The sequence below is a fragment of the Pelobates fuscus genome, chromosome 11, assembly GCF_036172605.1.
Source record: "Pelobates fuscus isolate aPelFus1 chromosome 11, aPelFus1.pri, whole genome shotgun sequence".
NCBI classification, from domain to species: domain Eukaryota; kingdom Metazoa; phylum Chordata; class Amphibia; order Anura; family Pelobatidae; genus Pelobates; species Pelobates fuscus.
Genome location: NC_086327.1, coordinates 130,714,164 through 130,740,859, shown reverse-complemented (window position 1 = coordinate 130,740,859; position 26,696 = coordinate 130,714,164). Strand labels below are relative to the sequence as shown.

The window sequence follows — 26,696 nt, the reverse complement described above, 5'->3', positions numbered from 1 at the left end:
CAATATATTTACTGCAAACCTATCTTCTCCCAGAGTATATTTTAAGACAAATATTAGGCATTTGTGAGTAAATATATATATATATATATATATATATATATATATATATATATAGGGTGTTGTTGAACTCTTGTGTAAACCCACTGTAAGACATATCAGGCTATCTAGGTTCCTGTTCGCTGTTTAGTGTTACAAATTTATACCCCTACAGTGCTACGTGTAGCTTCATCCTATCTTACTTCATCTCAACTTTTCGTCCTGCCCCTCTAATTCCCACCCGCATCATGGCGGTCTTGCTATTTTTTAGTAGTTATGCTATGAGTCGTCGTCTCAGGGTTATAAGGCCACGACTGAGTAGGTCGAGTGTGAGGTGGCCATTACTGGTTCAGATGAGATTGAATGGTAAACTGAGTATTAGTAAGTCGTGTCGGGGGAGGGGGGGAGTCGACCCTCCGGGGGGGTCTGTGGGTCCGTCACTCGGAACGTCCAAGAACGGTTTGTGGCAGTTACCATAGCAACTGAACACAGTGTGGAAGTCAGGAGGACCGTCTCTACGGAGGCTTTAACGAGTCTGTCCGTCGGGACAAAGGGAAGGAGGGGGGGGGGAGAGAGGGAGGGGGGGGGAGGATGGGGTGGGCAGGGTTGCGTGCCTCCGGCCCCCCGCCCTGGCAACCGATATGTGCCACAGCCAGGGTGTCCAGATACGGGTACATTTCTCCGGTCTATCCTGCAAGGCCGCCGTAAGGGATTCCATGGTGTAGATTTCTCCCACCCTATCCATCCACTGCCGGAGCGTGGGCGCATCCCGCTGCTTCCACATCGTGGGGATCAGTGAGGTGGCTGCTGTCAGTAAGTGTTTTAGCAGGGACTTTTTATAGGCTGCGAGCGACATGTCTGTGTGGTGTAAAAGCATGGAGAGGGGTTGGAACGGCAGGGTAACATCCGTGATCTGCCGGATGGAGTCTCTGACCGAAGTCCAGAAGGGGGTAATCTCGGGGCAGCTCCACCAGATGTGAAGGTAGGAGCCGTCTGTAGCTCCGCACCTCCAACAGTCTCCGGGTATCTCCGCGTCCATACGGTGCAGAGTGTCTGGTGTTCTGTACCAATGCGTAAGGATCTTAAAGTTTGTCTCTTGGAATTTGGAGCTGATGGAGCATTTATGAGATAGTGTGAAGATCTTTTCCCACTCCTGGTCTGTGAGCGTGGTCCCCGTGTCCCTTTCCCATCTGGTTACATATCTCGGGTGTGACAGGTGTTCACTAGTGAGGAGATGTGCATATAGCCTGGAGACCCCCTTATCTGGGTGAGACCGAGTTGTGCAAAGTGTTTCAAACTGTGTGGTGGCTCTGTGTAAGCACCGTTTGGCTGGAAAGGTCTTGTAGTATGATTGAATTTGTAGGTAATGGAAGGTGTCTAGTCCCGTGGGTACCTTGTCCCCTAGGATGTCCGCCAGAGGCTTAAGTCGGTTCCCTTGTGTGAGATGGTGAAAGCTGAGCCAGTCGGTATCGGTGTATGCGCTGAGGTCTGCGGGTGTTAGTCCCCCTCCCACCCCCGGGTTATGCGTTATGGGCGTGAGAGGACTGTCCGTAGTCGTGAGTTGGTGCGAGTATCGCAGTGTGCACCAGATTTGCAGTGTGGCGTCAATCAGTGGGTTGCCAGATCGCAGGGATCCTAGCGTTAGAGTGCTTAGCCAGAGACGAGATGGCAGCGTGCCGCCCGCCTGCGCGAGTTCCATGGGGACCCACAGTTTGGTGGTTGGGCGAGCGTGCCAGTCAACTAACCTGAGTAGGTGAGCTGCGTGGTAATATCTCAGGAATGAAGGGAGCCCTGCGCCTCCTCTTGTTTTTGGGCGTTCTAGTATCGCCTTGCTCACCCTGCTCTTTTTCCCGTTCCACACAAAGTGTCGAACCGCCGAGGAGATTGTTCGGAAAAAGATCCGTGGTAGTGAAATGGGGACCGCTTGGAACAAAAATAGCAGACGAGGTAGCACATTCATTTTAACAGCATTTATCCGGCCGAACCAGGAGACATAGAGGCCCCTCCAGCGCTGGAGGTCGTTCTGTAGGACCGAAAGGATGGGGAGGAAGTTCAACTGGTATAGTAGGGTCAGATTAGTGGGTAGCCAGATCCCGAGGTATTTGAGTTTATCGGTGCACCATGAAAAACGGAATTGTGAGTGTAGGTGTGCGATCCCCTCCGCTGTGAGTGAGATCGGTCCGTTGATCCGGATACGGGCCGTGGGGGTAGTGTATAGAGCCAGGATCCAGGAGCGGATATTGGGTCCGAATTGCATATGACGGAGGGTGGCTTTGAGGTACTTCCAGTCCACCCGGTCGAAGGCCTTTTCGGCGTCCGTGGAGACCAGCACCAGATTTTTGTTGGTCGACCGGGCGGAGTGGATCAGATTGAGGGGGGCTACGTCGAGGCCGTTGTTGTCAGCGAAATAGTGCGTCAATGCCTGTGCAATTTGTGTGGTGAAGGTGGGGTCCGTCAGTACGCTTTCATTAAGTCTCCAGTGACGCTCTCGGGGTTTGAAAAGCGGTGATTTGAGTGTAATGAGTACTGGGGCATGGTCCGAGTCATGTTGTATCCCAATATTGGATGTGAGGAGAAAGGGGAGGTATTCTTGGGCGAGAAAGATGTAGTCTATCCGGCTATATCTATTGTGTACCGCGGAATAGCATGTGTAGTCTTTAGCGTCGGGATGCGCCACTCTCCAGCAGTCGACCAGACCCGATTTGCCCAATGCTTGTTTGGCTTGCCTTAAACAATGTGCGGGGATGGTGCTGGTGCCCGCGGATGTATCCATCCGGGGGTCCAGCGGGATGTTAAGATCGCCAGTTAGTATCAGGGTTCCCTCCCGGAACCTCTCCAACTGTGTCAAGGTGTTGTCCCTTATTGGGGCAATAGATCGTGGCGAAGGTGTACTTATGTGCTGCGATTGTGCCTTTTACGAATAAAAACCTCCCCTGTGGGTCTGCTTGCGAAGCAGTGTTCTCGATCGGGACTGTATTGGCGAAAATAATAGCCACACCTGAGCGTTTGGAGTCCGGGTTGTTGGCGTAAAATCCCAAGGGGTACCGTCTATCCCGTATCTGGGGGGCCTAGTTTCCTTTAAGGTGTGTTTCTTGCAGAAATGCTATCGAGGTCCTCTGTGACCACAGGGTTCTCAGCAGTTGTCGCCTTTTTTCAGGGGAATTAAGACCGAGTATTGTGAGAGAATAGGGTCAAAGGAGTGGGGGTGAAAGTGGTCGCCATGGCTGTCCGGGGAGGGGGGGGGGTGGAAGTGGAGAGAGGAGGGGGAGAGGCGTGGGTACTGTCTCTGTACAGGGGTCGTGGCCCGTCGAGGGCGTCAGAGGGTTAGGCAACTAAGACCCTAGGTCGTGCGAGGTTGACCTGATCTACAGGTGGGTCGGTTGCTGGGGGATGAGGAAGTCCGGTAGGAGAAGTTCGTCTAAGGAGATCGGTGTCCGCTCTCCCTCGACCCACGTCGTGGGGCGTTCATCTCGTCTATTAGGCGTCTGGGGAGTGGGAAGTCTTGTGGCGGAGGGCCAGAGCAGTGGTATAGGCAGGGCAAATGACATGCCGGCACCAACGCGTGGCTCTCAGAGAGGTTGTGCGCGAGCCGCTAGGTGGCCATCTGTATAATAGGAGGGAGGGGTGGGGGGGTTCCGTCTAGGTTGGGGCGTTTGGGTCGCGGCTATGCGAGTGCTGCCGCTGCACGCCACCAGCATACCCCGACAGCTTTAGGCAGTTTGCATACAACTTGACAGTGCTTAATAAGGTAGTTGGCCCCGGGGTCCCCCCGCCGAGCCATATCCCACCCAGTTAATCATTCTTCATGGGGGTGGTGGCTGTGGCATGGAGCCCTGGCGAGCCTGTAAGTCTACGTGTGTGGTTAGTGGGGGGGTACATATAGCGGCTTGACACTGTTGGCGCCATGCCTTGGGAGGCCCAATAAGGGGCGATAACTTCACCAAATGTAAAGGCCAGCAGGTGTCCAACTCGCAGCCGCGGGTCGGAGGAGTTGGTGAATTGATGAGGGAGGCCCAATTTGGTAGTGAAACCTATCGTCGCAGGCAGCGAGGTGACCCCGGGCCGTCATAAGAGGTCAGGCTGGACATGGCCGGCCCCACCTCGACAGTACTGACGTAGAATTCAGCTAACAAAGCTAACCATAACGAATATATAACAGCAAGAAACCAATCATAACATTTGACATATATTAACTTTTAGGAACCTCATGGGGTGGGGGGCAGCCCCAGAGCCGCGATCCGGACCACCCGCCACGGCATTATAGGGCATTGTAGTTCAGTCTGGAAGGCCACCGAGGACAGCATGTTAAGCTGGGCCTTATACTGCCGCCGTATGGTAAGGTGGTCGGTCCCCAGGCGGTGGTGTGCAATCGTCCAAACTGAATGGACCCGCAGGGGGTGTTAGGGAGTATGGCCTCTCACATGTCCCACGCATGACGGTGTTAGCGTTTACCTGTTCCCCACCCAAAATCGTCAAGGGCCTAGACGAAGCCTTGGAAAAGCCGTGGCTGTTCAAACTGCCTCACATGTGTAGGGAGGCCCTGCTGTTGGAATGTCCCGGTTCCCACCCATACTGTGTGCTAAGTGTTCTTGTGTGAATGTGAACGTGGTAACTTATCTGTTATCAACGTCGTCTGGGGATGCGTCCCTGGGTCGGCTCCTGCTGGAGGAAAGCAGTTATTCTTCCGGGCTAGCAGGGCCCCCCCAGCGAGCGGGTTGCGCGTCTCTTCTTGGTTGATTGCAGAGAGCCTCGGGGACCTCGGGGTGAGATGGACGCGGTGGAGGCTGGTCCAAGATCCAATTGCAGATGTTGACTGGCGGCAGATCGAGGGCTCTCAAGAAGCTGGGTATATCGTTAGGCCAGCGCAGGGAGCACCACATGTTGCCCTTCTTGGCCTGGAGGTTAAAAGGAAAGCCCCATTTGTATGGGATGCGTTTTTCCTGGAGGATGCTTGTCAGTGGGCGTAGGGCTCTCCGTGCATCTAGGGTGAGGGCCGAAAGGTCCTGGTATAAGGAGATCGGGGCATCTTGATAGGTGACGTTCTGCGTGCGTGCCGCCTTCATAATGGCGTCTTTAGGCTGAAAGGAGAGGAGGCAACAGACCACATCTCAGGGCAGGCCATCTCTTCTCGGGGGCCGCAATGCCCTGTGTGCTCGTTCGATGTGGTAGTCGTCCTGAGCTCTGTCGCCCAGAATATGAGTAAAAAGCTGTGTAAGGGCAGTACTGAGGTCTTCAGATTCAGCTTCTGGCATGCCTCTGATCCTAATATTATTCCGCCTTCCCCTGTTGTCCAAGTCCTCCACCTGCCTGCGGAGCTCCAGGAGCACTGAGCCCTGTCTGGCAGTGGCATGGTCGGCTGCCTGGGAGTGTTGTATAGCTTGTATGTTTTCATGCTCTAACTCTGTGACACGCTCCTCTAAGGCTGTGAGATCCCTGTGCACCTCTAGAATCTCCTCACGGATCGCCGCTCTCAGTTCCGCTACCATGGCGGTTTTATCATGCTTGGTGAATATATTAGCCGATATGGCCGCCAGTTCTGCCGTGATTTGCGTTAGTGTTTCCCCTCTTGCTGAGCTAGGCTCCGAGCCTGCTCCGCTCTCAGCTCCAGGGGATGCCGCCGCCATTTTGTCTGCCTGCCTCGTGGCTCGGTAAGCGTCGGGTGTGGAGAGAAAATCATCCATCGGGCCGGCCTGCTTTCTCGATGGGCTAGTGCCCGATGGTCCTGGGGTGCCCTGGCGTCTAGTTTTCCCCATTTTACATGCACTATTTCGCTAATATTAGGGGCTGTGTGGGTCGAGATCGCGGAGCTCCGGGAAAGTACGTCTCACTCCATTCACCGGCAAGCCACGCCCCCCGCCATCAAGGACTTTAACCACCTTGGACCATGACTCATAATGTTTGTCTGCTCTGATTTGTCCCACCTGCTTAGCCTTCCACCGCGAGGAGGACAAAACAGAGCACACACCACAAACATTACACACACACACACACACACACACAAACACCATGCATTATGGCGAGGCAGAGTGTGAGACTCTTTGAGCTATGCACTAAACTTAAAAGTTCCACAAATTAAATCCAAAATGGGGAAAAAGAAAAAGAAAAAAAAAAAAAAAAAAAGTTATGACTATAGCAGAGGTGAATTTTTTTTCCAGATCAGATTGTGTTGTTGAAAAACATTTCTGCTCCTAGCTGTAATTTACGTTTTGTGTATTGTTTGGTTCTGTGTTGGTATGAACATCACTACATTGCATTGACCTCACCCTGCAAAGTAACTGTCTCCATGTAATAAACCCACAGTGATCACGGTCTGCACCGTTGAGGCGAAGCTATAAAATGTTTTTTATACATTTCTACTTAAAAGGACACTACAGTCACCAGAAAAAAACACAGCTTAAAGGAACACTATAGTCACCAGAAAAAAAAACACAGCTTAAAGGAACACTATAGTCACCTAAATTACTTTAGCTAAATAAAGCAGTTTTAGTGTATAGATCATTCCCCTGCAATTTCACTGCTCAATTCACTGTCATTTAGGAGTTAAATCACTTTGTTTCTGTTTATGCAGCCCTAGCCACACCTCCCCTGGCTATGATTGACAGAGCCTGTATGAAAAAAAAAATGGTTTCACTTTCAAACAGATGTAATTTACCTTAAATAATTATATCACAATCTCTAAATTGAACTTTAAATCACATACAGGAAGCTCTTGCAGGGTCTAGTAAGCTATTAACATAGCAGGGGATAAGAAAATCTTAATTAAACAGAACTTGCAATAAAGAAAGCCTAAATAGGGCTCTCTTTACAGGAAGTGTTTATGGAAGGCAGTGCAAGTCACATGCAGGGAGGTGTGACTAGGGTTCATAAACAAAGGGATTTAATGCCTAAATGGCAGAGGATTGAGCAGTGAGGCTGCAGGGGCATGTTCTATACACCAAAACTGCTTCATTAAGCTAAAGTTGTTCAGGTGACTATAGTGTCCCTTTAACCCCTTAAGGACACATGACATGTGTGACATGTCATGATTCCCTTTTATTCCAGAAGTTTGGTCCTTAAGGGGTTAATGTATTTGTTCTGGTGAGTCAATCCCTTCAGGCTTTTTGGAGTAAAACATGTTTTTTTCAGAAAAATGCAGTGTTTACATTACAGCCTACAGATACCTCCAGTGGCCACTCCCCAGATAGTTGCTAAAGGTGCTTCCTGGGGCAGTGCTGCACAGTGTGACTGACATTCAGTGTGACTGCATGGAGTCACTGAATTTTGATTCAATGTATCTCTATGAGGAGATGGTGATTGGCCAGGGCTGTGTTTGACTTGTGCTGGCTCTGCCCATGATCTGCCACCTTGACAGTCTCAGCCAATCCTACGGGGTGGGGGGTGGGAGGGGAGTGTCATGGCCGTTACCTGTACTGCCTGTCTCTTCCGGGTTGACGGACTGTAGCCACACCCCCTCTCTGACGCGGTCTCATTGCGCTACATAATGCGACCGCGCCAGGCAACAGACGCTGGATTAATGAACAGCGTACCGCGGAATTAAACCGGCTGCAACTCTTCTCTACAAACTTACCTGTGTACCGAACCGGACTCGTAATCGACTAACCTCCTTCTCCTTCCTCGACCACGGCTAGCACTTGACTCCTCTCGACCTCTCTCCACGGAACCTCTCCGGAGGGCACTCTGGGACCAACTTCAACTCCTCTGGAAGCTAAGTTACCTCGCTGTATTATACGAACTTTCCCTGACTACTGAGCTCTCAAGCTCAGCCTGCTCACACATGCTCCTATCGTTATAGGAGTAATTCCTAATCATTTACCTCTCTACCTTCATATGAGATGTTTCCTATCAATTAAACTATATTGAATCTCTGCAAGTTAATCTGCATTGCTTCCTTCATTTTATTGCTACAATTCAATTGTATAAATTAATCTAAGAATCCACTCAACAAACCTGAACCATTTAAAGATACAGTACCTATGTTTCTTCAATCAAATATATTAAAGACACAGTATCAGTTAACCCCTTCACGACGGGTGACGGACGAGGTCCGTCATCCTGGGGATGCCCTTAACGACGGGTGACGGACCTCGTCCGTCACGCGGTAAAATTAACCCCAGATCGCCGCAATCGCGGCGATCGTGGGGTTAATGGTGCTCCGGTCTGCCTCTGCATTAGAGGCAGACCGGGAGCACCGGATCGGGCTGTCAGAGTACATGTGCCCGCTCTGACAGCATGCCAGAGCGGGCACATGTGCTCTCTATACTCACCTCCGCCTCCCTGCACTTCCGGGTTCAGTGTGAAGTGCAGGGAGCCGGATCTGCAGTGATCCTGCCCCCTGGTGTTAAAAAAAAAGTTAAATTAAAATCCCACCCCCCCTTTACCCATATTAATAAAAAATTAACCCCTTCCCTGCCAATTGATCACTGACTACAGTGATCAATTGGCAGGGATTACATTTTAATATGATCTGATTTTTTTTTTAACCCCTGAGGGTTAATTCTTTTTTTTTTTTAACCCTCAGGGGTTAAATTTATTTTATTAATTAATTTAAATATTTTAAAATTATAAATTTAGCTAGCTGGGGAGGGTGGAAGTTAGTGGGTAATTGGGGGATTTAGTGTTAGGCTAACTAGGGGTTAACGTTAAAAAAATTTTTAAAATAAGCTTTAAAAAGTTAAAAAATTAAGTAAAAAAAAAGTTTTAATAACGTTTAAGTAAAAAAAAAAAAAAAACCCTTTACCCAGTCCAAATAAAAATTAACCCCTTGCCTGCCAGTCTATCACTGCCTACAGTGATCAAAATACAGATCACAGTATTATACTGTGATCTAATTTTTTTTTAACCCCTGACGATTAACTTTTATTTATTTTTTAACCCTCAGGGGTTAAATTAATTTAATTAACTAATTTAAATATTGTATAATTAAATATTTTGCTAGCTGGGGTGGGTGGGAGTTATGGGAAAATGGGGAATTTACTGTTAGTGCTGCTTACTGCTAGTTAGGGGTTAACGGTAAAAGAAAAAGCTTAGAAAAATGTTAAATCTGTAAAAAAAAGTTTTACGAAAGTTTAGGAAACTTTAAAAAAATGAATAAGCAAAACAAAAGTTTAAAAAATAGTTTTAAAAAGTAAAAAAAGTTTTAAAAAGTAAAAAAATACATTTAATAACGCTCATTACCACTACACCTGGTACAAGCTAGCGGAAAAATGATCCCACGCTAAGGTTCAAAATATGCCTTTTGAAATACCCTGGGATGTCTTCTTTAAGAAATGGTATGGCTTTATGGGGTATTTGGATTATATAGCCTGGTAAAATACTCTAAAATGGGACATGGGCACAGCGTAAAAATTTAAAGTTTGAAAAAAAATGGAATGGCTGTGTCCCAAATGTGCCCCTCCGATGTCCACATATACCTGGCAAAGGTACATACGGGGGTATTTTTGTACTCAGCCGACATAGCTGAGCAACATATAAAGTATTATAGAGTGGTGGTACACAAAATGTTTGCAAAATATACTGTGCAAACTCACTTTGTGTGTCAAAAAGGCAGAAAAAACGCTTATTACCACTACACCTGGTACAAGCTAGCGGAAAAATTATCCCACGCTAAGGTTCAAAATATGCCTTTTGAAATACCCTGGGGTGTCTACTTTAAGAAATGGTAGGCCTTTGTGGGGTAGTTTGAATTTAAAACTTACGAAGATGCTTGGAAATTGCACATAGGTCCAGCGTCAAAATTCAAAGTTCTGTAAAAACTGATATGGCTTGGTCTCCAATATGCCACTGTAGCTTCACAAAATAGTGCCAAAGACATTCATTGGGGATGTCTTTTTACTCAGAAGACTTAGCTGAGCATAATTTGAAGGTTTTGAACTTAGTGGCACATATGAAATATACAAAATGCCCAGCAAAAATGCAATCCGTATGTCAAAAAATGCACAAAATTATTTTTTACCACATACTTTGGCATATATTGGTGAATAAATGGGGGCATGCTAAGGCACAATATGCACCTTATGATATACCCTGGAGTGTCTACTTTTACAAATGGTAGGCCTTTGTGGTTTTTTTTTTGAACAGTGAAACTGTTATAATACCCCAAATGGAAGCATAGGCTCATTAAATCCGTCTCTCAAAATTCAACTGTGAATACTGAAAAGGACAGGTCTCCTGTATGGCACTGTAGCTTCACGAAATAGTGCCATAGACATACAATGGGGGTGTCCTTTTACTCAGAAGACTTAGCTGAGCATAATTTGGGGGGTTTGAACTTAGTGGCACATATGAAATATACAAAATGCCCAGCAAAAATGCAATCCGTATGTAAAAAATGCACAAAATTATTTTTTACCACATACTTTGGCATGTAATGGTAAAAAAATGGGGGCATGTTAAGGCACAATATGCACCTTATGAGATACCCTGGAGTGTCTACTTTTACAAATGGTAGGCCTTTGTGGGGGTTTTTGAACAGTCAAACTGTTATAATACCCCAAATGGAAGCATAGGCTCATTATATCCGTCTCTCAAAATTCTACTGTGAATACTGAAAAGGACAGGTCTCCTATATGGCACTGTAGCTTCACAAAATAGTGCCAAAGACATACAATGGGGGTACCGTTGTACTCAGCAGAAGTAACTGAACACATAATAAAACTTTGTACAGGAATAGCACACAAAAACTTTACAAAATACACATGAGAAGTTCTTTGTTATACGTTTGTGTGCGAAAACCCCCCAAAAACAGAATTTTACTCCAATATTTAGCAGAGGTTGGCGGTAAAATGGCTACGTAGAAAGTGTCAAAACAACCTTAGGTAAATAGCCTGTGATGTCTACTTTATATAAATATATACTTTTGTGTGGCAATTTTGTTTTATTTTATGGCTATTAGGCTTACAAGACAAACATACCAAATTCTAAAATCGCTCCATATTAAAATTTTATTTTACTCCTTGTGCTTTGTGACCTGTAACTACCAAAAAAAACTTAAAATCCCAGACACATTATATATTCTGTAAATCAGAACAAATAAATGAATTTATTTTTAATTACTTTCCTTAACCTGCACTAATTATGCACACATTATGATTGCAAAAACTGTAAAAAAAACCCAATATTTTTCATTTTTTTTGCATTTTTCTGTATTTTTTTTTATAATAAGTAAGCATTTATATGTTATATCAAATTAAAGCCCTTTCTGTCCTTTAAAAAACAGTATATAATATGTGTCGGTGCAATAAATGAGAGAGATGCAAATTGCAGTTGAACGCAAACAGCAAGAAAATGCAAAAATTGCTTGTGTCATTAAGCGTAAGTCAAGCTTCTGAAGCTCTGTCCTTAAGGGGTTAACTTCCTGGTGAACTGTCATCTCTTTATTTCCTCAACTCCTCACATTCACATCTAATTAATCAGAAATCTGCAGTTGAGCTCCATCAAACTCTATGTGAACGTGACAGGGAGGAAGTGTTGTGATTGGCTCAGACCACCACGTCTGATAAAGTCAACCAAGGAGGCAGATCAGGAGCAGAGTCAGCACCAGAGACTGGAATTCAAGTAAGATTTTTCTATAATTAGGGGAGAAGGGGGTGCAGATTGTGCTTTTTTTTTTTTTTTTGTAAATATATTTTTATTGGGTAGTTTCCATATTATGTGATGATATACAGTGCGGACACGCAGGTCCCAATAAGAACTTGTTAAGGGTCTAAAAGGGTTAGGTAATTTGAGAGAGTGGGGTAGTTGAACATGCGAACGTAGAGTGGTGACGCGCAGGTCACAGTGTAGCGACAGTAGCAGTGTCTAGTTGGACTCGCAGGTCCCATGAAACATACATATACATATTTTTTCTTTGTTTCCCTTTTTTATAATAAAGCATAACATTAGGCTATAACATAAAGAAAATTGGGATCTAGTGATTTGGTGGTGGTATGCAGTACTTATTCCAGTGTATCACAGATCCCCATTACAAAGTGCCTCCAATATCTTCTAATAATTTTCGCTTCTAATAAAGGTAACGTTGCAACGGTATTGTAACTAGTCAAACTTTGCTCACTAGGAGTTCGTGAGTGTTAGCGAACATAACAGATCGTATTTCACAGTGGGGGGGGGAGGGGGGGGAGGAGTGAGGTGTCAGCTGGTGTGGAAGGTGGGTCTCTGACTTGTCTCTGTGAAGTGTGTCTGGTAGGAATGGCGAGTCGTAATTTTAGTTTTGTCGGAGGTATACCGCCTAGTGTCCGTGTTGGGCCCCTTTGCCTATGACATCGTGTTAGGGTGTCCGGGTAGTTGACGGGTGTTGTGTACTTTGGTCCCCAAGTCCGGAGAGCCTAAGAGGCCTGGGCTGGGTACGTGTCTTATTCTTGTCTGTTACCTCGGTGTCTGACGGTAGCGTCTCCGCCCATGTCTACCGTCAATGTATTCCAGCCTTGGGTTTAGGTGGTTTGTCGGGCGATGGTTAGTGGCGGTTATCATGTATCTAAGGGAGTGGTCTCCTGTGTATACATTGTTGGGGTGTAGGTAACTGCGCCTGTTCCGTGGTATTGTCAGTTTGGGCATAGTGGGGGCTATAGTGTATCTACCTGGTATCGTCCTCCGATAATGCGCGTGTGTGTGGTGAAGTTTGAGCGGTGTGTGTGTGAGGTTGCTTGGGTGTGTTAGATCGGGGAGGGTGGGGGGGTGTGAAGGAGCCTAGAGGTGAGGGCGGGGGGGGAGGGAGGGGGCAAGAGGGGGAGGGGGAGAGGATGTAGCCAAATCCCCCAGCGGCGTGCCCAAGCCCTCCTCCACGTCTCTCGGACCATCTCCCCTCAGTGGCCACGATCGCCCCTGCCGCCATTTAGGCCGTGTATAGTATCCAGGGTGTCCAGCTTGTAATGTGTTTTTCGTATCTCCCCTGTAGTTCCGCGATTTTGGCTTCTGCTGTCCTAATGTCTTCTACTGTTCGCTTCCAGTGTTCCAGTGTGGGTGGAGTCTCCGACTTCCAGTGGAGAGGGATGAGAGTCTTGGCCGCGTTGAGCAAGTGTCTTAGGATTGATCTCCTGTAGGCCGGCACTGGGAGTTCCGTGTGGTGTAAGAGCGCTGCTTCCATAGTCAGCTGTGTTGGCTCGTCCATGATCTCTTTAATTTCGTGCTCAATACTGGTCCAGAACGGTTTGATCTTAGCGCAGTCCCACCATATGTGTCGTAGGGTACCAGGTTCTTCGCCGCATCTCCAGCAGGTGTTAGGGATCGTTGGGTTATAGCGGTGTATCAGACTCGGTGTGCGATACCAGTGGGATAGAAGCTTATAGTTTGTTTCTTGATGGTGCGAGCTGGATGAGCTTTTGTGTTGTAGAAGCAGTATTTTTTCCCATTGTTCGGTTGTGAACGTAGTCCCTGTCCAGTCTTCCCATTGCCGTTTGTAGAGGGAGTTGTGGGTTCGATGTCCCGTTAACAGGTTTTGGTATATGGTTGACACCCTGCTTTCCGTTTCTGGCGTCTGCGTGCAGAGACTCTCGAACCAAGTTAGGTCCCTGTGTAGTGATCCCCTGCGCGGCATGTTGTGGTAATAGTGTGCGAGTTGGGCGTAGTGAAATTGGTGCATAAGCGTGGGTGGACCCATCGTCGTAATGTCCCTGAGCTGGCGTATTCCCGAATTATTAAGGACCGCGTGAATTGGGATATATCCGGCTCGGTTGGCCATCGGCCAGGCACTTGGTGGCAGGTTGTCTCCTAAGTTTGGGTTGTACGTGATTGGTATGAGGGGGCTGGGTTTGGGTGAGATTTGTTGGTCCTTCCTCAGGGTGGTCCAGTGTTGTAGGGTGTGCGCGATGGGTGAGTCGGCTCCCAGGACTGTTTGTGCATCTGCGTCCTTGTGCCAGACCAGCGTGTGTAGTTGTTTGTCTACCGCTTCCCTCCATAGTGTCACCCATCTTTTGTGTGGTGAGTCTGTGTGTAGTTCCTTGATCCTCTGTAAGATTGTTGCCTGATGATATTTTCTGATATCTGGTAGTGCCAATCCGCCCCAGGTCCTGGGGAGGCAGAGTTTGTCATAGCTGACTCTCGCTCTTTCCCCCCGCCATACGTATCGGATGAGCGCTGTTTTTAGTGTTGCGAAGAACGTTTGCGGGACTGTCTGCGGGGTTGTCTGAAGGACGTATAGTATCCGCGGGAGAACATTCATTTTTATGACTGCGATCCTCCCTAGCCAGGATATGTGGGGATAGTTCCATCGTTTAAGGTCCGCTAGGATGTTAGCCAGGAGCGGGGCGTGGTTATGGGTATAGACCTCTGTAGTCGTATCCGGTATCCACAGTCCAAGGTATCTCATTTTGTCCTTACACCAGTGGAAAGGGAACCTGCTAATTATTTTGTCGCAATCTGCTTTCGGGGTCGTGACGTTCAGGATGTCGCATTTGGGGAGGTTTAGTTTGAGTCCAGATAGTCTACCGTACCTGTCGAATTCGGTCATGAGCTTGGGGAGTGTATCCACTGGATTATTAAGGAAGAAAAGCATATCATCCGCATATGCGGCTACTTTATGTTCGGTCGTTTTGTACCGGAAGCCCATGATCTGTTCATTTCTCCTTATATACTCCAGTAGCGGTTCCAGGGTGAGTGCGAATATCAGGGGTGACAGTGGGCAGCCCTGTCTCGTGCCATTTCTAATGTTAAAGCTTTCAGAGAGTGCCCCGTTTACTCTGATTCTAGCTGTAGGTTGACCGTAGAGTGCCGAGATCCATGCGAGCATACCCGTACCCATTCCCGTCCTCCGCAGGGTTTCTGTCATGAAGTCCCAGTCGACTCTATCGAATGCTTTCTCGGCATCCGTGGAAAGCAATAACAGTTTGGTCGACGTGTGCCTGGCTAGGTGTTGGATGGTAAACAGTCGTAACGTACTGTCCCGAGCCTCCCGTCCCGGAATGAATCCTGTTTGGTCGGGGTGCACCAGTCTGGCATGTAAGGATGAATCCTCATCGCTAGAATCTTGGAGAATAATTTAATGTCCGTGTTAAGGAGCGAAATCGGGCGGTAGTTCCCTACTTGCTCAGTATCCTTTCCCGGTTTGGGGATCACTGTTATGATTGCCGCCAGTGCCTCTCTATGAAAGGTGTGTCCGTCTTTTACCCCGTTGAGGGCCTCAGTTAGGTGCGGTATTAGAATGTGCCCATACTGTTTGAGGTATTCCACCGGGTAGCCATCAGGGCCTGGAGCTTTCCCGGATTTGGTCGTCTTCAGGGCTCGGCGTACCTCCTCCTCTGTGATGGGGGCATCCAGTTCTTCAGCTTCTAATGGTGTTAAAGTGTCACGAGGCAGGTTGTCGAGGTAGTTCCTAATATCGGTCTGTCGTGCGGCTATATTCGGTTCGGTGTCCCCTTCTCGGACGTTATATAGACCTGTGTAGTATCGCTTGAAAGTATCTGCTCTCTCTTCCGGGAATTGTGTCGGTGTCCCCAGTGTCGTTTGTAGGGTGTGTACTTGCGCTCTCCCCTGCGTACCCCTCAGCATTCGGGCGAGCAGCTTGCCTCCCTTGTTGGCATGTAGGTAGAAAAACGCCCGTGAGCGTTTTATGGTTCTGGCGTGTCTGGAGGTGAGGAGATCCGTTAATTGTTTCCGAGCGGTTATTAGGTCCCTGTAGGTCTGTATCTGTTGATCTCGTTTGTGCGTTAGTTCTAGATCAGAGATCTTCTGTGTGAGGTCCCTGAGTTGCGCAGTGGCTTCTGTCTTCCGTCGGGATGCCATCTGAATGAGGTGTCCCCTCATGACACTCTTGTGGGCTTCCCAGAGTGTCATGGCGGACATTCCCTCAGTGTTGTTTTCGGCAAAGTACTGATTGAGGTGTTCCGCGATCTGAGCCTTCGTGGTCGCGTCCAGGAGTAGGGAGTCGTTCATTCTCCAGGAGGTCCTGTTCGGCCTGAACAGGGGTGATGTGGTATCTATCTGTACCGCACTGTGGTCTGACCACGGTGTGGTGAGGATATCGGCTTTCCGTAGATGGGTCAGCCCTTCTTGTTGTAAGAATATGTAGTCGATTCGGGTATAACGATGATGCAGTGTGGAATAATAGGTGTAGTCCCTGGTATCGGGTTTCAGGGCTCTCCATGCGTCTATCAGGCGCAAGTCTCTGAGCGCTTTTCGTATCGTCCGAATCGCCAAATCTGGGACACTGCTGCTACCTGTGGAGGTATCTATTCGAGGGTCCAATGGTATATTGAGGTCACCCCCAAATATTAGGGTGCCTTCAGTGAATCGTGATAATCTGGTCAGGGTTCGTCTGAGGAAACTGGCTTGCCCGGAGTTCGGTGCGTAGGCGGTGGCGAACGTATATGTTTTGCGCGCTCTCTCCCCTTTAATGAAGAGGTACCTGCCTCCAGCGTCTGACAGCACATCCATGGGGGTAAATTGGAGATGGGCCGCTAGGAGGATCGCTGTTCCAGCTTTGCGTGCGGTCGGGTGGTTGCTGAAGTAATTGTGTGCATAGTGGGTATCTTTTAACAGCCTGTTCATTTCGGGTTTGAGATGCGTTTCCTGCAGCAGGGCGACTGACACATGCTGTTGCCTAAGGCTACGTAGAAGGTGGGACCTTCGTTCTGGAGCATTGAGGCCCCTACAGTTTTGCGAGCGGACCACCAGGGGGGACGGCGTATAAGCCATCTATGCGTCACCAGGTATGGAGCTCCAGGTACACCCCACCGGTTCCACAGGGGCGGTGCACACTTCTCTGGTCGGTACGCCCGGGCACGTCCCCGGGGGGGGGGGGGGAAGAGGAGGCTCCTGGAGAGGAAAAAAGGGGGGGGTCGGAGGGATGTAGGCAGGAGGTGAAGGGAGGGGGGGGGTAAGTAGTTGCGATTAGTGCTGCTGGTGAGTGTATGGTTGTGTGTGATGTGTCGTGTTTAGAGTGGTGCGTGTGTGTGTGTGGAGCTGACGTTACCAGGTGCTCTGCTGTGTCGGCTGTGGGGTGTGTGGGGGAGGTCGGTTCCGGTGGGGATATGGTGTCACCCCAATGTGGGGTGTCTCCGTGTATCTGGGAAGATAGACAATGCCGTACCGCTGGGTAGCTTGCCCAGCAAGGCTTCGGCAGGGGTCCCCCAGTGGGTAGTCTACACGGGTATCAAGTTGGAGGTGGCTTGTGCCTGTTGGAGTGGTCGTCCACCGTTCTGTCTGGTGGTGTAACGTGAGATGAATCGGTCTTTGTCTCGGGAGTTATCTGTCCCGCGATAGTTGTAGCGGTGTGGGTGCACAGTGCTATGTCTTACGGATGTGTTAGGTATGTAGCCTGAATAGGGATGTAATTAACTTAGATTAAATTAAGCGGGGCGCCCCTGTCCGCGGGCGTCCGACGGCTGGAGTATCAGCCCGTTCCGTGCTGTCAAGACATGTCCCCTCCCGCCGCCCGTCTGTCATTGAAGTCGTGAGGTCCCGGGATTCATCTATAGCTGGTGGGGAGAGGTGCATGTTTAGCTTATACAGGAGTTGCAGGTTTCCCCCGGGGGGGAGGAGGGGGGGGGAGGAGGGCGGGGGCAGAGCATCCTGCGAGGTCAAACCGCTAGGTGATTAAGCAAATCTGTGAACAACATTAAGTATTTACAATATCTACGATTCCAATCATATCCTATGACTCTGCTGGTCTAAATAGTACATAGCGCATTTACGTTTCTAACAGTATCACATTGCTCCGCAGTCCCACATAACATATCTCCCCCCGACCCCCCCTCCCCACCGGCCCACCCGTGGGACGGCGGCCCAGTGCAGAGAGCCTCATCGTCACCCCCCACCCGGCCCCCCCCCCACACCCCACACCCCCCCACCCCCCGCCAGCATCAACCCCGGCAGTAATACACTATCAGCATATCCCCCCCCCACCAACCAGCGTTCAGATTGTTACAGTCAATAGCCTCAGTTATGCAGTGTTTGAGGTCAAACCCGCGGGGGGTTCTATGGTGTACCCTCTCATGCCATTAGGGCTTCAGCTTTGTCCCCGTCCCATACCCCTCCCAATCATCGGTGGCTTCCCCGGTTATAGCTGTCGGCCAACGTTCCAGGTGTTGGTGGTAGGGCTTCTGTCCGTAAGCAGAAAGGGGGGGCATATAGGGCATCACAGGTGTCTGGGGCCGACGTGGTGGGGTGGGTCCCAGGGTGTGAGTGAGAGTCAGTATAGAAATATCAGTATAGAAATATCAGTCTAAGTCCGAATGCGTTGTGTACTTATCTTTGGGGTCATCGAAGCGGGTCGTTGTCGGTATCGGTCCACGGGAGAGTTCATGGCTCTGCAGGTGTAGGCTGCACGGGCTGAGTCGTGTCCTAGGGCCTAGTCAACTTCAGGCGGTGCAGGGTTTTGGTGCCTTCGGGCCTGTCGTCCGTGTGGCGAGTCCTCCCTGCGGCGCCTCTGTGCTCTCGGTGCCTGCATGTTGGGTCTGCGGCCCAGGGGGCTCAGGACCCAGTCTTCTACTTCGGTGCGGGGTAGTCCCAGCGCTTGTAAAAATGCGGGTACTTCGTCCGGCCAGTGGAGGGATTTCCATGCGTTCTCGTGTCTGACATTTAGGGAGAAGGGGAAACCCCATTTGTAGGGTATATTGCGGCTTCGTAGTAGCTGTGTCACTGGCCTCAGAGCTCTGCGGGCCTCTAGAGTGAGGGGTGATAAATCTTGGAATAGGGCGACTTCTGCCCCGCGGAACCACCATGTTTGCCTGGTTCTAGCTTTAATCATAATGCGTTCCTTCATCCTGTACTCATGCAGGCAGCAGATAATGTCTCTAGGCGGGTTTTCCGCTGCGCGGGGTCTTAGGGCCCTAGGTGCTCTGTCAAAGTCAAAGTGCTGTGGGGCTTCTGGGCCTAAGATTACGCTGAATAGTTCCGACAGTACTGCTGCTACGTCTTCCTCACCTGGGGCTTCTGGAATATTACGGATCCGTATGTTGGACCTGCGGCCTCTATTGTCCAGGTCTTCCGTTTGCCTCCTCAATTGGAGTAACATGTTACCCTGTCTGGTCACTGCTGTACATGTTGCGTCGAGTCGTCCTACCGTGGTGTGGTGGGTGCCTTCCAGGGTTTGTAGGTGGCCATCTTGGGCTGTGAGATCTCGTTGCAGTGCGGCAACTTCTGACCTGATCGCTTCATTCAGGTTATCGGATAGGGCTTGTAGGTCAGATTTTGTGACCATCGTGGCAGTGAGGGCCCTGATGTCAGCTCTAATATCCGCCAATGAGAGTCCCTGTGGATCGGGTGTTTGTGCATGTGGCGCTGCGGCCTTTTCGTCGGCCATCTTGGGGCCTGGTGCAGCTCGTTGTTGCCTGCCTGGCGTGCGGAGGTATCCGTCTAGCGTGCCCGACTGGGGTGAATGTTGGGAGCCCCTCTTCGTCGGGTGAGAGTCCGACCGTTTGGTGCGTCCCATCGGGCAGGTTTTGCAGTGAGTAGTGCGCTTATTATGGCATAGCGGGACGGAGCTCCTCAGTTAGGCGGCCATCTCCGTCGGCGTTCAAGCCACGCCCTCAGATTGTGCTTTTTAACACTATAATGTCAGGAATACAGGTTTGTGGTCCGGGCCCTATATTGTTCTTTTAATACAATTCCATAGACAAGGAATGCGGTAGTTTGGTTCCCCACTATTCCTTATTTTACTTAAAATTGATCATATAAATAATGACGGAATTTTTCGTGCTGCAGAAAGGGGAACTTTATCCCAAATTTCAGCTTAAAAGTTAAAGAAAGGTTCCCTTGCAGTTTTATCCTGGATATTGCTCCATTCATTCTCCCAGGAACGAATAACAGGTGGCGTGATGCTACCCCCGCCATACTCCACTGTATCGATAGTGGTAGTGAGGAATGGGATGTGTCACACTATTTTGCAAGCCCCCCTAACACTCTGATAATGGCTGATTTCCTGCCCCCTCCCCACCATACAGTTTGATGTGTTTCTACATTTACTCCAGTCCAGGCCATTGATCTCTCCTTTAATATGACCGCTGGCCTCTCTTCGGCCTTGCCCGGTCGTGGGGCTTCAATTGCTCTGGAGCTCTGTGATACACGCATACAAAGAGTTGTATTGCTGTAGAGCTCTGTGATACACGCACACAGTGAGTTGTTTTGCCGTGGAGCTCTGTGATACATACACGCACACAGTGAGTTGTATTGCTGTAGAGCTCTGTGATACACGCATACAGTGAGTTGTATTGCCGTAGAGCTCTGTGATACACGCATACAGTTAGTTGTATTGCCGTAGAGCTCTGTGATACACGCATACAGTGAGTTGTATTGCCGTGGAGCTCTGTGATACACGCACACTGTGAGTTGTATTGCTGTGGAGCTGTGATACACGCACACAGTGAGTTGTATTGCTGTAGAGCTCTGTGATACGCACACAGTGAGTTGTATTGCTGTAGAGCTCTGTGATACGCACACAGTGAGTTGTATTGCCGTGGAGCTCTGTGATACACGCACACTGCTCCCAACATTTAACTAACTCCTCCCAACATTTTAAAAGTTAAAGAGCGAGCTTCATATTAGGGGGCGGGGTCAGGGAAGGAGTTTTTCTCAGACATTTAAAGGAGAAACGTCTCTTTTCTTGTAAAGACACAATAAATAAAACCTTTTTCATGTGATGATCGGATTCTATGAAATATTTACCACGTGACACCCAGCTCAGTCCTGGCACGGGTAGGGCACACGTCACAATGGGGGAGATACAATGTTTCTGTTTGTCATTCCCTCTGTCTGCTCTCTCTATGCTGACTTCCAGGTGTAAAGGGCGGAGCTTATAACAATGATTGACAGGGAGCTGAGATGGAGGTGGCTCTCTCTATACTGACTGCCAGGTGTGAAGGGCGGAGCTTATAACAATGATTGACAGGGAGCTAAAATGTAGGCGTCTCTCTCTGTATGCTGACTGCCAGATGTAAAGGGCGAAGCTTATAACAATGATTGACAGGTAGCTAAGATGGAGGTGGCTCTCTCTATATTGACTGCCAGGTGTAAAGGGCGGAGCTGATAACAATGATTGACAGGGAGCTAAGATGGAGGTGGCTCTCTCTAGGCTGACTGCCAGGTGTAAAGGGCGGAGCTTATAACAATGATTGACAAAGAGCTAAGATAGAGGTGGCTCTCTCTATACTGACTGCCAGGTGTAAAGGGCGGAGCTTATAACAATGACTGACAGGGAGCTAAGATGGAGGCGACTCTCTCTATGCTGACTGCCAGGTGTAAAGGGCGAAGCTTATAACAATGATTGACAGGGAGCTAAGATGGAGGTGGCTCTCTCTATATTGACTGCCAGGTGTAAAGGGCGGAGCTGATAACAATGATTGACAGGGAGCTAAGATGGAGGTGGCTCTCTCTATACTGACTGCCAGGTGTAAAGGGCGGAGCTTATAACAATGATTGACAGGGAGCAGGAGGCACCCAGCTGGCAGTTGGGGGGTGGAAGAGGGGCCTTTACATTTAATTATATTCACCAGACTTATAAACACAGTAAATATAGGGGTTTCAGAAACCAGACTCTTTCTAACCCTGGGAGCGGATACTTCACCTTCATTAACAAACAACAACCACTGAGAGCCATTTATAGAACAATTCATAACAATAACAATGTATCTTATTCACACAGATTGATTTCTAAACATTTATTGCAGTTTAAAGTCACATTACTGGGAGTATTATTACTGTGGAGCTCTGTTATACACTCAGACGCATTCCTGGGAGTATTATTGCTGTGGGGCTCTGTTATACACTCAGACACATTACTGGGAGTATTATTGCTGTGGAGCTCTGTTATACACTCAGACGCATTCCTGGGAGTATTATTGCTGTGGGGCTCTGTTATACACTCAGACACATTACTGGGAGTATTATTGCTGTGGGGCTCTGTTATACACTCACACATTACTGGTAGTATTATTGCTGTGGAGCTCTGTTATACACTCAGACACATTACTGGGAGTATTATTGCTGTGGAGCTCTGTTATACACTCAGACACATTACTGGGAGTATTATTGCTGTGAAGCTCTGTGATCCTCCCATAGACAGTGAGCTTATAAATAGATAGTTGCAGGATCAGAGCCCTGTATAAGGGGAGACCTACCTGCCGAGGGGAGAACAGCCAGGACCAGCAGCACTGCACACACAGACATTGCTCTCACTGTCTCACCTCCAGGAAGTTCTGCCAGAGAAATAAACAGAACTACTTCCAGGAGGAGGGGTCAGTGCAATGATCTGCATCACATATTGTACACTTCATTACACCCTGCAGCAAATATCACATCATTCATTATACCCTGCAGCACATCTCCCATTACATCCTGCAGCACATCTCACATAATTCATTACACCCTGCAGCACATCTCCCATTACATCCTGCAGCACATCTCACATAATTCATGACACCCTGCAGCACATCTCACATAATTCTTTACACCCTGCAGCACATTTCACGTCATGCCTCACACATCATTCATTACACCCGGCAGCACATCTCCCATTACACCCTGCAGCACATCTCCCATTACACCCTGCATTATTATTATTATTGCCATTTATATAGCGCCAACAGATTCTGTAGCGCTTTACAATATTATGAGAGGGAGTGTTTAACTATACATAGGACAATTACAAGAAACCTTACAGGAACGATAGGTTGAAGAGGACCCTGCTCAAATGAGCTTACAGTCTAAAGGAGGTGCGGTGTAAAACACATTAGGACAGGAAAAAGCAATCACATAGGGTGGGAGTGAAGCAGAGCTGGAGGAGAGAGTAAAGCACTGCCCTATAGGAGAGAGCAATAGACAGGTATGTGAGGTAGGGGTTACTCTGGGAGGCCATAAGCTTTCATAAAATGATGGGTTTTAAGGCACTTCTTAAAGGATGCAAGACTAGGGCAGAGTCTGATGGCGGTAGGCAGGCTATTCCATAGGAAGGGAGCCGCCCGCGAGAAGTCCTGCAGGCGTGAGTTGGCCGTACGGGTGCGAGCAGCGGACAGGAGAAGGTCACGAGCAGAGCAGAGAGGATAGGATACAGGAAGCCAAAGTAAGGACTGACAGAGGGGTGAGGTGTGAGAGGACCGACTAGAGGAAAATTAGTCTGGCGGCAGCATTCATTACAGACTGTAGTGGGGCAATACGGCTTTTGGAAGGCCTATTAGGGGAGAGTTACAATAATCCATGCAGGAAATTACTAGAGCATGGACAAGCTCCTTGGTAGCATCTTGCGTAAGAGAGGGGCGGATGCGGGCTATGTTTTTAAGATGGAATCTACAGGATTTGGTAACAGACTGGATGTGAGGCTCAAAGGTGAGGCCAGAATCAAGTATGACGCCAAGACAGCGCGCTTGCAAGGATGGACTGATGTGGATACCACTAACTTGAAGGGAGAGTGAAAGAGGAGGATCAGTATTAGGAGGAGGAAAGACAAGGAGTTCAGTTGTAGAGAGATTGAGATTCAGAAAGCAGGAGGACATCCAGTCAAAGATGGAAGAAAGGCTCACATCATTCATTACACCCCGCAGCACATCTCACGTCATTCATTACACCCGCAGCACATCATTCATTCTATTAACCCCTCGCTGAAATGGGGTTAATATACAATATACACATTGTGTATATTAACTAGCCTGTGTATATTTAGTTGAATAAGTCTTTTATATATAGATATTTCTTCTTGGGTCAAAGGCTCGCACATTAGTATACGTCTATATTAATGAAAAAGTACTAATATGCAATTTGACGTTCTTTTTTAAAAAAATATGCATTTATTCTACTTCAATAGCAAGCTTTAGCCCGTGGCTGCTCACTGTAAAAAAACAAAAAAAAAACGTGTGTCCACCCCCCTCGAGAGCCACACGAGTGGGGGCTTTTAAACTGAAAGGGGGACCTATTGTCCCCCCCCACCCCCCGAGTGGCAGGTGGGGGCCCTAAAGTAAAATAAGGGGGGGGGAGGGCTATTGTCCTCCCCCACAGCCCCAACCCCTGAGCGGTGGGTGGCGGCCCTAAGGTAAAATAGGGAGGGGGGGGACCTATTGTGCTCCCCCCAGCCCCCACCCCTGAGCGGCGGGTACACTGGCTGCTTACTGTTTATTAGACATGCCCCTACTCGCGGCATCATTTACGAATACTAAGTTATCTTTACTTAGTATTAGTAAATTTGTCTGAAAGACCAATTTAGGTCTTTCAGCCTTTTGGTAGATAGCGTAGTGGAGCTGATGGTAGCACCGTTGACTTGGAGGGAGGGAGACACAGGAGTAGCAACACTTGAGGGAGGAAAGACCAAAATTTCAGTTTAAGGAAGTGGGAAGCCATCCAGTTAGAAATAGCAGAGAGGCAGTTAAAGACACTAGTCAAGCGGGACGGGGAGAAATCAGGAGAGGACAGGTAGATTTGCGTGTCATCTGCATAGAAATGATATTGGAAGCCAAAGGAGCTAATGAGTTTACCAAGGGAGGCAGTATAGGTAGAGGACAGTAGGGGACCAAGGACTGAACCTTATGGGACACCAACAGAGAGGAGTTGGGGAGAAGAAGCAGAGCCAGAGAAAGAAACACTGAAAGAGCGCTGGGAGAGGTAGGAAGAGCACCAGGAGAGAGCAATATCTTGTAGACCGATATTGCGGAGGATGAGAAGAAGCTGTTGATGATCAACTGTGTCAAAAGCCGTAGAAAGGTCAAGGAGAATTAGGATAGAGTAGTGACCACGAGATTTTGCAGCGAGTAGATCATTGGATACTTTGGTCAGTGCCGTTTACACAGAGTGCTTAGCGTGGAAACCAGACTGAAGCGGGTCTGGCAGAGAGCTGGACTCGAGGAAGTCTGTCAATCTCGCATATACAATTATTTCAAGGATCTTGGATGCAAAAGGCAGTAGTGAGATAGGATGGTAGTTGGATGGGGAGTTAGGGTCAAGATTGGGCTTCTTTAGAATTTGGTCTACAGTTGCATGTTTGAAGGGCGATGGAAATATGCCAGAGTAAAACTCAGCTCTCTGTATCAGAGTAAAACTCAGCTCTCTGTATCAGAGTAAAACTCAGCTCTCTGTATCAGAGTAAAACTCAGCTCTCTGTATCAGAGTAAAACTCAGCTCTCTGTATCAGACAGAGTAAAACTCAGCTCTCTGTATCAGACAGAGTAAAACACAGCTCTCTCTATCAGACAGAGTAAAACACAGCTCTCTCTATCAGACAGAGTAAAACTCAGCTCTCTCTATCAGACAGAGTAAAACTCAGCTCTCTCTATCAGACAGAGTAAAACTCAGCTCTCTCTATCAGACAGAGTAAAACTCAGCTCTCTCTATCAGACAGAGTAAAACTCAGCTCTCTCTATCAGACAGAGTAAAACTCAGCTCTCTCTATCAGACAGAGTAAAACTCAGCTCTCTCTATCAGACAGAGTAAAACTCAGCTCTCTCTATCAGACAGAGTAAAACTCAGCTCTCTCTATCAGACAGAGTAAAACTCAGCTCTCTCTATCAGACAGAGTAAAACTCAGCTCTCTCTATCAGACAGAGTAAAACTCAGCTCTCTCTATCAGACAGAGTAAAACTCAGCTCTCTCTATCAGACAGAGTAAAACTCAGCTCTCTCTATCAGACAGAGTAAAACTCAGCTCTCTCTATCAGACAGAGTAAAACTCAGCTCTCTCTATCAGACAGACTGGAGTAGCTCGGCATTTGCTGCACATGCGCACTAATGTAACCGTGGGCGGTTCCCTTATTTACCTCTATAATGTCTTAAAGCATAGAACTTAGCAGGGCTAACCATACAGATATCTTAGCCATAATGTTATATAGTTAGTAAGAGATCCTCTATTTAACATATGTAAATAATTGAGAATACAATATAAAATAAGGATTGTCTTGGAAGCAATAGTTTTGTCTTTTAGATATTTATTATATAAAAATATAAATATAGACATATCAAATCCATTATAGCAGAGTTTAGAAGATGAAATTAAATGCTTGCAAATATCATTAATAGGTTAACATACCCTTCTCAACATGTCATCATGTCAGCCTCTCAGTCATTTTAAGATGGAGCAGCGTCTGTCTCCAAGTCTCTCCTCTGTTTCTTAACATTTTAAAAGTACACCTATTTATACCTTAAGTGTCGTCATTTTAGAGTCACCATAGTTCATATATGAAAAAGTAACTTGTCTACTTTAAATCAATTTAGGACCTCCCTTAATTTGGCAAAGATACAAGGCCATAACTAAAGGGTGTATACGTCATGGAAATTTTCCTGACTTAGTTCAAGATGGCATCTTAAAGTCTGAATAGCTTATCTGTTGTTTATACTAAGACGTAAGTGCACAGTCGTGGGAGATTCCCGGATTTGGGGAAGTTCCATTAACCCCTTAAGGACCAAACTTCTGGAATAAAAGGGAATCATGACATGTCACACACGTCCTGTGTCCTTAAGGGGTTAACTTGGGGTTACCACAGTATATTGTGTACTGAAAGAGTCGTAGAATAGCCTTGAAGCTTGTTTATGCATTATTGTTATTGTAATTCGTCTGGGACAAAATGGCGCAAACATAATATGCACTGAGGTTATTGCTTAAAGAAACAGTTATGAAAAACAATATGTTCCATTTCTAACACCTTGTCAATTTGCAATATCTCTTAAAGACAAAGTACACAGTTTAAGAAATACAACATTTCATTCTAAAACTTGTAATATTTGCATTTGCCCATAACACCCTCTCCATTAAACTGTGGA

The 26,696-nt window shown here is 47.8% G+C and overlaps 1 protein-coding gene across 1 annotated transcript in view; it reads right to left on the bottom strand.

Moving 5' to 3' along the window:
• Positions 1-22,160, bottom strand: part of SIAE (sialic acid acetylesterase) — a 31,178-nt gene extending 9,018 nt beyond the window's left edge. The window contains exon 1 of the mRNA XM_063435902.1: positions 22,080-22,160. Coding sequence (XP_063291972.1) covers positions 22,080-22,128 — 49 coding nt within the window. The 5' untranslated portion in view covers positions 22,129-22,160. The remainder of the gene's footprint in view (positions 1-22,079) is intronic.
• Between the last annotated feature and the right edge of the window lie 4,536 nt (positions 22,161-26,696).